General features: G+C 42.1%; 1 protein-coding gene across 1 annotated transcript in view; it reads right to left on the bottom strand.

The window, feature by feature from the left end:
* ARHGAP28 (Rho GTPase activating protein 28) overlaps nucleotides 1-11,665 on the bottom strand; it is a 99,154-nt gene that overhangs the window by 38,734 nt on the left and 48,755 nt on the right. Inside the window, exons 9-10 of the mRNA XM_023740061.1 lie at nucleotides 7,574-7,736; nucleotides 2,536-2,618 (exon numbers count right to left, since the gene is read on the bottom strand). Coding sequence (XP_023595829.1) covers nucleotides 2,536-2,618; nucleotides 7,574-7,736 — 246 coding nt within the window. The remainder of the gene's footprint in view (nucleotides 1-2,535; nucleotides 2,619-7,573; nucleotides 7,737-11,665) is intronic.

The raw sequence follows: 11,665 nt of genomic DNA, 5'->3' as shown, positions 1-11,665 counted from the left end.
AGACCCCAAAAGAAAATCACCAAGGCATATCATAATTACACTCACCAAAACCAAAGACAAACAAAGAATCCTGAAAAACAAGAAGTCACATACAGAGGAGAAACAATAAGACTAAGCTCAGATTATTCGGCAGAAACCATGCAGGCAGGAAGGCAACGGGATGACGTATATAAAATCTTGAAACAAAAAAATTGACAGCCAAGAATAATATATCCTGCAAAACTCTTGTTTAAATATGGTGCTGAAATTAGGTCATTTCCAGATAAAGAGAAATTAAGGGAATATGTAAAAGCCAAACCAAACTTACAAGAATTATTAAAGGGAGTTCTTCGATCTGAGAACAAACAACTTCAGCTCACAGGCAGAATCCAGGACGCAGGATCGTACCAGCCAGATACCAATCTAAGAAATGAACTCTCAAGGACTATCCAAAACCAAAAGAAATACAACAGGGAATCAGAGCGTTAATCAGTAAATAACAACATCAAAACAATAAAAGAGGGAATAAACAGCATAGGTATAGAACCTTCTAATGGAGAGGAAGGCAAGGTGATTAACAACTAATGGTAGACGGCTTCAAACTTAGAAAGATAAGGGTAAAATTCACGGTAACCACAAAGAAAGTTAACAAACATACTCATAAAAATAAAGAGGAAAAACATAAAGTCTCAGCAAAAACAAAACCTACAAAAACGAAAGAAATGGAAAAAAAATCCACAAACAAAAGTAACTCAGCACAAGAAAGTAAGAAGAACAAAGAAAACGTCAGCACCACAAAAAAAAACACTGCATTATGCTGAGTGAAATAAGTCAATCACAAAAGGACAAATATCGTAGGAGACCTCTATTGTAAAAACCCATGAAAAAGTTCACACACAAAATGTAACAATGTTTGTTGGTTACCAGGGATGGGAGGTGTTGGGGGGAAATACTAAATAGGCAATAGATAAGTTGTTTCTTGGGTGAAGGGTGAGACAGTACACAATACAGGGGAAACCAGCATAACTTCTACAAGGAAAGGTCATGGAAGCTCCATAGACACATCCAAACTCCCTGAGGGACTGAATTGCTGGGCGGAGGGCTTTGGGGACCATGGTCTCGGGGAACATCTAGCTCAATTGGCATAACACAGTTTATAAAGACAATGTTCTACATTCTACCTTGCTGAGTAGCGTCTGGGGTCTTAAAAGCCTGTGAGCAGCCATCTAAGATACTCTACTGGTCTCATCCCTTCGGGAGCAAGGGAGAATGAAGAGAACAGGATACAAGGAAAAGATCAGTCTGAAGGACTAATGGACCACAGCTACTAAGGCCTCCACCAGACTGAGTCCAGTACAGATAGATGGTGCCCGGCTCCCACCACTGACTGCTCTGACCAGGATCACAACAGAGGGTTCTGGACAGAGCTGGAGAAGCATGTAGAACAAAATTCTAACTCACAAAAAAAAAAAAAGATCAGAGTTACTGGCCTAAGGAAGACTGGAGAAACCCTGAGAGTATGTCCCCCGGACACCCTTTTAGCTCAGTGGTGAAGTCATTTCCGAGGTTCACCGTTCAGCTGGGGAGTGGACAGCCCCATAAAACCAAATGCGACTAATGAGGTACAGTAGTCCAGCGACAAGGGCCAGAAGGCAGAAGGGGACAGCACAGCTGGTGATAGGAAACCCAAGGTTGAGTAAGGATAGTGTTGATGTGTTGTGAGGTTGTTAACCATTGTCATAGGGCAACATTTGTACTAACTGTTCAATGAGAAACTATTTTGTTCTGTAAGCCTTCGTCTAAAGTGAGAATAGCAGCACAACTGGAAGAGCGTAGTTGATGCCACTGAAGTGTGCATGTAGAAATTTTTGAAATGGTGTATCTTTGGCTATGTATATTTTCACCAAAAAGAAAAGGTCGAGAAGGGAGAGGATTGACATGTTGTGGGGTTTTTAACCAATGTCATAAAACAATATGTGTACTACTGTTTCATGAGAAACCATTTGTTCTGTAAGCCCTCACGTGAAGTACAATAAAAAATAAATAAATTCTGAGATTTTAGAATTCTTAAAATTAAATTATTATCATAAACTGTAAGACATAAACATTTCATTTAAGTCAGTAATTTAAAGTTTCCGCTCCACAGATACTCTTTGGATTTTTTGCTGCTAGATTAAGGGGACCAGGTGAGGACTGACAATGATAGTCTTGTATTTTACCAGTAACATAATGGTCTCATTTTCCTCCGACATTATTACACTTAATTCTTTCATCTTTATTTCTTCTTCTCCCCCTAACACCTAGCCCAGTGCCTGGCACATGAAAGACACTTGGCGTATCCTGCTAGGTTGAATGAATGAATCCAGAATCTCAAAGAAAATGTTAAGATTTACATTCCTTTGTGTCTTCTTCAGAAGAACAGCAGTGGGAACACTCAAAGGCAACAGGTCTGGAGAATGCTCAGTAAGCTATCATCTGGGCTTTCATCTTCCCTTACGAGCCATTCCCTCTGAGCCCTAGGAACCTGTGACAGACCACGAGGCCAATACAGCATACCTGGGCTGTGTCTCTGTTGGCATCAGGCAGCGCCATGATCATGAGGTGTAAGGCTTGAAACTGGACTTTGATGTGAGGCCCTCCTAAAAAGGAAACAGAGAAATCATCACACATTTGACCACCGCTGATGCCTTCCGACAGCACTTCCTGCTAACATTTGGGGGCACAGGTGGATCACTGGCGACTTTCAGCATGAGGACAGGTTGTGTGCCCAGCAATGTAAAATTTGTTCACTTTGGAGGGGATCCTCAGTTGATCCACTCTCCTTTCACATCCCATGATGCCACCGTAGGGGAAAGTGGCCCACAAAACGCTCAAAATCATCATCACGGACTTGGGTAGCATCTCCCTTTTCAACACACTTTCACACACCTTGTCATACTTTCATTCTATAAGCAAAAGACTTGAAACTCAGTTTAAGAGAAAATAAATCTCACATCCACATAACGAGGCAGGAAAGTATAAGCACACAGATTCTAGAAAGAGGTTCAGATACTGCTCCTGCGACTTAATAGGCTAATTTAACCTCCTGTTTCTATTTTATGAGCTGTAAAACAGGGTAGTCATAGTACCTACCTCACAGGGCTATTATGAGGAGTCAATGAATTAATACGCATAGTGCTTAAGTCCATACATGCACACAATTACCACCATATACGTGTTTGCTATTGTTATTATGATCCGTGACACCTAATTCTAGATCATACATGGACATTTAAGGGAAGGTGACTGTAGTCAAATCGTTGGAGCTTCTTGAGCTCGTTATTCCTTATCAATGACACTAGAGGGCATCAGAGGGCTGGCACTTACACTTGGGTTCTCAATGCTGGCTTCTTTCCCAGGAAGGAATCGGATTCCAACCACAACTGGACAATCCACAACCAGCTGTGCTGAACATTTAGCATACACTAGAGGAATGCAGTATTGTATTAGGCAAATCTGCTATAAAAGACCTTTTTCAAGTGTTAAAAAGCAAAGACATACTTTGAGGACTAAGGCGTGCCTGACCCAAGCCATGACTTTTTCAATAGCCTCATATGCACAGGAAAGCTGGACAATGAATAGGGAAGACCAAAGAAGAATTGACGCCTTTGAATTATGGTGTTGGCAAAGAATACTGAATATACTATGGACAGGCAGAAGAAGAAATAAATCTGTCTTGGAGGAGGTAAGGCCAGAACGCTCCTGGGAAGTAAGGATGGCGAGACTTCGCTGCACATACTTTGGACATGTTACCAGGAGGGACCATTCCTTGGAGAAGGACATCATGCTTGCTAAAGAAAAAGGTCAGCAAAAAAAAGGAAGATCCTCAGTGAGATGGATTGACACAGTGGCTGCAACAATGGGATCAAACATAACAATTGTGAGGATGGCACAGGACTGGGCAGGGTTTCGTTCTGTTGTACATGGGGTCGCTATGAGTCAGAAACAACTCAATGTACCTGACAACAGCGAATTCAGCCTTTCCTTTGTCTCTCTGTATTCTCTCCAAAATGGGGTCTTGGTCAGGAGTCCCAGAGGGGAGCATTATGTTCTAGAATTCCTGGGGAGTTAGTTCTCAAGTTGAAGAAAAATCTATTTATATTTAATGGCTGAGAGGCAATCAGCTGTCCGTAAAGTTACCTTGTTTTACAGCAGTGGAAAACACTCTTGTGACAAGCTTCTAGGTTCTAGAAGGTTCTGTGCACGGAATAATGAGGAGATAGCCAGTGCATACAGTCATGTAAAAAAGGAGCAGCTGTGATGAGTATTTACAGATCCAAATAACATTGTCTCAACACATGCAGATTTTTAGATATTTATATCAAATATGCAAACCAAAAAATGACCCAGGTCCAGGATGTTACTGAAAATGACTCAAGCAGGCTGACATGAGCTTGCCTGAATACAGGAATTATCAAGAGCACGTCGCAGTACAAAGTATGGACAAATAGGACATTGTTTTAATGCAGAGATATAGGCAGATGGCTGCCTATAATCTTCAATGCAATCAGAAATAACTTCCGAAGCGGGAAAAAAACCAGATGCAGACGTAAGCTGAAGGCCTCTGTGTTTCTCTCCAACAATTTCAGAGAAATTACGAAGTTTCTTTTAAGATCAAAAGTTTAAACTGGCAAATAATCCATTTTCCTACTATTTAGGAAACTTGGCCCTAAACTGTTTTGAAGGTAATAGTTTCATAGTTCAATCATTTATTGCATCCTAGTTGACAATCATCTGTTTCCCGAGGTCATTATTTCGCCCAGAAAGTTATTAAGCTTTTCATGAAAGTGTCTAAGATTTCACTGATGAATTATTAGTCCTTTAATTTTATGGCAATTTTGAGGCCACGCTGGAAAAGAGAAAGTAATGACACTAGTGGAAGAGACTGTGAGCTCTGAGCTCAGTTTGAGAGTCGAGAATGGAGAGGAACAGCTCACATACCCGTGCACAGGCTCACATTTCTCTGCTTCAGAACATCGCGGGATAATTAGAGCTTACTCCAGGTGGCAAAAAGGCCGTTTTGTCCTGCTGGTAGCAGACCAGAACCCTAGGGTCCCTGCAGGGTTGGCTAGTAGCAAATCAATCACATGAGATACAGTATTTTTCACTTTGAAAGCCACACCAAAACATATGGAAACCGCCGTGAAGCTTTTCAGGATGTTCTTCAGACTCTCTTCAGTGAAGTGCGCAGACTGCAGTCCGACAGGGAAAGATGATGTTAAGGGCAATGAATTCACGTGCATACCTTTCTTACGTATGCTTCTCTGAACAGGTCTGGCATTAAAGGTTCGAATCTTCCTTGCATAATTCCATAACAGCAAGCAAAACACAAACAAAAAACCTCAGAGGTCCCAGTTTGTCTGCTGAGCTGTTTGGCGTATAAATCACAGATAATGGAGAAGCGGTAATTCTTCAGTTCATTTTCTGGGAGATCAAACTACAGAAATGTTCCATGTTTAATGACTTAAAATAAAAGAAGAGAGCGCTGCTTCTGGTATGGCTGAGGAAGCCCCTCTGGGCCAACCTTCCTGAAGACAACAACTAGAAGGTGTGCACAAACCACAGAAAGCCTGAAGCATGGACAGTGAATGAAATCAGGAGAGTGGACACTTGGAATCAGGGAAAGAATAGGAAAAGGGTCTCATCTTTCTGGCTGTTAGTCTAAGATTAGGAAACAGTCAGTGGTGACTAAAACTCAAAACCCCAGATGTTCTGGCCTGAACATTCAGAGTACGGGGCTCAAGACAACCACCGCCACTGGGAAGTTATGGGGGATTCCAGAAGAGAGTCAGGGATGGAAGGCCCCTAATTCTGGTATAAACTCCACCCGAATCTCTGGCCGAGACAAGAACCATGCATGTGTCGGGTAACACAGCTGAGGATTAAATCACTGAACTGAGAGTTGAGGGGCTGCCCAGTCAAGTAAATTGTCTACTTAAAAAACAAGAGTAAAACAAAACCAATCCCAAAACACGCTTTGAAGAAAAATTACAGAATCCAGAATGTCTAAAACACAATATTCACGCTGTCCAGCATATAGTACAGTTACTTGACATACAAAACACCACGGAAGTGTGGCCCATTCTGGAGGGAAAAGATGACCAACACAGAATGCTGGAACCGGACTGTAAGGGTTTTGAAGGAGCTATCGTATCCCTGGTCAGTGATGCAAAGGAAGATATGCTTGTAATGATGAATGTAAAGACAGGACATGCCAGCAGATGAATGGAAAATATTAGAAAAGCACCAACTGGGAATTCTAGAGCTGAAAATTATCATATGTGAAATAAAATTAATGAAGGGAACTAGCTCTTCTTGCTTTCTCAAGTTTCTCTCACAAAAGAAAAACACAAGATCTTATAAAGAAGAGACCCTGGTCACAGACAGGATATGAATCAAAGCTTAGAAAAGGCCTCCCTTGCCTATCATATTCTCTTCTTCAAAGACACAAAGGAAAATTTTCTGGATCTGGCTTAGTTAAACATTTTACAGATTTGGAATCTACTAATTTTTAGTATAAATTTTGTCGGACAACTTAGGATCTGGCTACTATTTTCCTCCAGTGGTTTTCAGTGGTTTTACAGTTCTGATCAACCTGTGGAAGGCTGGAAACTGGCAGATACAGACATCACCTGTTAGGCTCACACTGTGGTTTAAAATTGGGGCTGACGTTTTCAAATGAAGAGTTCTCCCGTTAAAGCCTGGAGTTTGCCTCAGTCCTGCACGGCAACCATTATCTGGAGCTTAGCTGTGGCCGGCCTGCTTTAGCAAAGACAGCCCTTTTCTGTCCACGCAGAATCACTCAGTACTTACACGCGGGTACATATTTAGGCTGTGACTCCCGGACAACCCAGATCAGTGTCAAAGCCACCACTATCTAGCCCTGTTCTACTTTTCTAAATTCTTCTCTGTCACACCTTCCACAGTATGCATCTCCGATGCTCAAACCGTACCAAATTACTCACTGTCAAACACAGCAGGCATTTTCCAGCTTCTTTGCTTTTACCCAAGTACCTCTGTGTGACATTATAATTTTCAGAAATATGTCATGTTAGAATTTTCAAAGACGAATTACCTTCTGTGTCACGTTCACTTGGAGCTACCTCATCAGACTGAGGACCTCGGAGTTAAGAAAGAGAGGGAGCTCATATTTTTTGAGGAGCTATTATACATTAGGCAGTATTCTAGATGACTTATACCCATAACAACTCTGACAAGTAATTATTATTATTTACAGCTGCAGTAATTGGAACTCAGAAAAGTGGACTACATGGCTAATAGATGGTTGAGCAGGAAATGAAATCTCAAGAGTCTAGTCTTTCTGCAAACTCCTGCTTTTTAATGATTATAAACCTCTCTAAATCATAACGACCAGACTTAGACATATAAATACATAAAGAGGTGACTTTGTAATCATCAAACTTAATATTTCAACAGGCACTGCCAGGAAATAGCAAACCCATACCATTATGAGCACATCTGATTATGCATCTCTATTATTCTGCTGTCACTTTATTGACCTACATCTCAGTCCATTCACACTTCTTCCACCTACTTTCCATTAGGGTGATGAAGGCAGGTATATATTCCACGGGGAAGAGAGAGGTGGGTAGTTCTCTGAAAAATGCCTTCAACATTACTGCAGCTTCTCTATGGCACATTTTGTCCCACTTAAATTTGTCGGTATTAAACTTGGCATCCAGTTCTTCACGGTATTGCTGCAAATCAAAGAAAAGCAGTCAATATGCAACGAGTTTTCACCACCAGATCCCATCTCCCCACTTTGAAAACTGTCATTACATAAACTATTTTTGTAAATGGGCTGAATTCTTGAAGAGCTAATCTCTATTAAGTCGAAGTTGTTTTCAACATTATTAAGAGAAATGAAATTATTATTTCTAAGCAAATTTTGAAAAACTGTTTACTAAAACATATTTAGAATGTTAATCTCCGTATAATTTGATAATTCTCACAAATAACCAGCTCTTTACTCAGATCACGGTTTCCTTTCTGTGGCCCTGGCAGGACGCCATCTGTTCCCACATGATAAATGCACCGGTAGGTCCTGACGAACCCTTCATCTCCCTTTGTTCATGATCCCTTCCAACATCCTCTCTTCTGTCTCTAAATTAGATCAAGAATGTATGCCTCTCAGCTAGTTCCCATGCAGAATGAAAACTATGCCAACAGAGGGACTCTGACCTCACTACAACATGCAGACCAATGCTGTCCTGGAGCAGTCATGGACACATGTCACACCAAGGCACACCATGCATGCCTTCCCCATGTTTGCACGCTTGCCCAAACCTTCCTTCCTCAGGTTTGGAACACTGTCTGAATACTTCAGAGTGGCGGCGGATTACTGAACCTCGTAAGTTCTACTTGGCTTACAAATTTTACGTTATTAATTGATCTGATTATCGAGGTGACCCATTCTCCATGTTTCTTTTTCAAAGTCAAATTCATTTTCTTCTTCTTCCTTGAACTACAAGGCATGCTGTAGAACCAGGCAGTTATAGTCAGCTCCCCAACTGCCCCCAAAAGGGTACTCACTTAGGTAACTCCGAAAACACTCACGTTTCTTTAAGGTCTCTACTTTACTCTCACGACAAGCCTAACTCCTTCAGCCTCAACCATACACAGCCGGAGTTAATTTTCAAATCTGATCTTTTCCTATGAAGGATCAGCTCATTCACCTGCTCAGACATAAATGTTCCATGGTTCCTAGAGCCTACAAAACAGGGAATCCTGGCAGGACAAGTCCCGTGTGCGAGAGACACACATGGTTCTGAGAGGCCCTACCGGTTCCCACTGGTGACATACCAGTACGATTTCCTTCTTGTCCTGGAGAAGTTTTCAATCTAACAGGAATAATACAGTCAATCGAACAATCTTTACTGATAAATACACTCTAGGAAGCATTTAAAGCATACATTAAAGCCCTCTCTGGGATGAGAGAGACTACAGACGCCTGGGGGAGGCTCCGGGAAGACAAGGGGCATGAGACACATTCTCTGCCTTTAGGGGTCCTGCAGTCCAGTGGAGGGGACCATTTCATGAGCTGATAGTGCCAATTCAGGGGGTTAAATGCTATATAAAAGTTCATGTATGGGGTGCTACGTGGACATGATAGAGAGGGAATTCAAATTCTACTGAGGCCAAGTCTTGTGGATTGATGAGGAGCATGCTGGGAAAGAGGAAAAAGAGGGTATTTGAGGCAGAAGAAACTGCTCAAGCAGTGGCACAAATGCAAGGAAATCCAGTGCGTCCAAGGACTCCAATGAATTACTTCAGTGTTGCTACAGCATCGTGGGCAGGGAGGAGAGCAGAGAGAGGGATGAGATTAGGGAAACAGATCTTCCTTCTGTAGGCAGTGAGGCCGTGTGAAAATTTTCTACGCAAGGGAATGACAAGGTTGCATTTATTGTTTCTGACAGCCAGATAGAAAAATGATTGGGAGAGTGTGGAGTTTGGCACTGGTTGGGGAGCAGGCTAAAAAAAAAACAAAAACCTGCTGCTATCGAGTCGATTCTGATTCATAGTGACCCCATAAGACAGAGCAAAACTGCCCCATAGGGTTCTGGGGCAGTGGCTGGCGGATTTGAACTGTTGACCTTTTGGTTGGCAGCCATAGCTCTTCACCACTGCGCCACCAGGGCTCCAGGGGAGCAGGCCAGAGCAAGGAAACCAGTTATGGGCTATGGGACCACTTCTGGTGACGGATAACGAAGAACTAACCTGGATAAGCAGCTGTAGGATAGAAAAGACATGGCTTAGAGTAAGATGGTGATGGGAACGGGCTTACAGGTAAAATTCTCAAGAATCCGTGATGGACTGAATATGAAACTCAGAGGGAGAAATAACAGTCCAAGGTGATTCTAGGTCTCCACCTGGGGTAACGGGCAGAGTAGGAGACACAGTGAGAGAAACAAACTTTCCAGCCGTTGCCTGGCCCCACTGCCCTAAGCTGAGGGGAACTGTTCTTCAAGTGGTCAGGAAGCACCAGCGAGAGCAGAAATAATTCAAATCATTTTCCATATACCTCTGCCAGAGTAATCCATCTGAAACACTAATGTGACTGTCCTTCAAACCCGCCAGTGGCTCCCTGGCATCTAAGAGGGTCAAGGACAGGCTCTGCAACCAGGCTCTTTGGGTTGTTATCCCAGCTCCACAGCTGACTAGCTGTATGGCCTGAGTCTCAAATTTCTCAGCTGTATCGTATCGATAGTAAGACTACGTCACAGAGATTAAGTCAGATGATGTATATGAAGCTCACGGAACAGCAAACACTCAGTAAATGCCAGCTGCTCACGACTCTCCTCCCCCTAGTTCCATTATAACCTTTAGGACTAACGCTGTGGGAAACCAACCATGGGTGTTGCACGTTGGCTAGATATTTGGGTAATAATATCACTTCATCTTGTCTGGTTGGCCAGTGAAAACCAAACGGACAGAAAGAATGTCCTCCTTTTGTTTCGACCAGAGCAGAGCTGACATTTCCATGGTGGGCTGAACCATGAAACCATATAAACCAGGAGTTGAATTCACCTTGTCAAAGACAGGGAGAGTCTGGAGGTTAAAGAAATCACGTTTTCCATCCAGCGTTAATGAGAACAGTAGGCAAGGGTCAGAAGTCATGTACTTACGTCTCCTCTAAGCAAGAATACAACCTGCTTCCATTTTTGAGGTAGTGTTATAAAAAGGCAAATGACCAGCCTTTAGCTTCCAAAACCAGTTCAGGAACGGAAACCAATAAACCAGGTAACGCAATTCTAAACCATTTATCCCAGACTTAGAACAACTGAAACTAGTCAAAGAAGAAAGCCTTACGTGTCAAACGGTCTACCTTCTTCCATAATATATACTCCCGAGTGTTTGGCTCAAATTTCTGGAAAAGAAAATCGTTGGAAACAAGCAGGTATCAAATCAGTTCCAAATGCTCCGAGGTCTCAAACCCAGGAGTCGGCTCTGCTGCTGAGTGTGTCCTGTTTCGCTACAACTAGTGGCTTCTTCTCAGTGTGGCCTCCCTGCTGTTCTCACCAGGCCAGTGAAGCACAAACCCAGACCAGACTGTTCATAAGATACATCCAAGGAGCCACAGGGTTAGTACCATGTACTTGCTGCAATTGAGTATAATTATCACAAAGTTTTTTAAAAACTGTCCTTCCCCAAGCACATTGCTAGGAAAAAAAAATAGTTTAGCAGATGAAATTACAACAATAACAAAAAGTAGTGTAAAGTTTGAACTAAGAAGAGAAATAAAGACCTATTTAATATATCAAGTTACAATTCCTTTCTAATTGCAACATTTTCCTGTTTCTGTTCACTGTCCCAGATTTCTTTCACGTTTGCTTTCCTGGAGCTCAAACAATGGAAACATCTGGATTACATTTTTTCTGACAAACAAGTGATGGAATAACTAGGCTGAAACTACATAACCACATCTAAATCTGGTTCAGGAATGTATGTGCATAGGAGAACAGCATCCAGCACTTTGAAAACATTTTTCAAAGATTAGCCAGTGAAAAATCAAATATGATGTTAAACTTTATGCTCACAAGAACTACCATGTTTAGCCCAAGAGACAGAAAGGGCCACATAAACCAGAGATGTCATCAGCCTGAGACCAGAAGAACTAGATGGTGCC

Source organism: Trichechus manatus, unplaced genomic scaffold (assembly GCF_000243295.1).
Source record: "Trichechus manatus latirostris isolate Lorelei unplaced genomic scaffold, TriManLat1.0 scaffold00146, whole genome shotgun sequence".
Lineage (NCBI taxonomy): Eukaryota > Metazoa > Chordata > Mammalia > Sirenia > Trichechidae > Trichechus > Trichechus manatus.
Note: the sequence above shows the minus strand (reverse complement) of the source record. Positions and strands in the feature narration are given on the sequence as shown.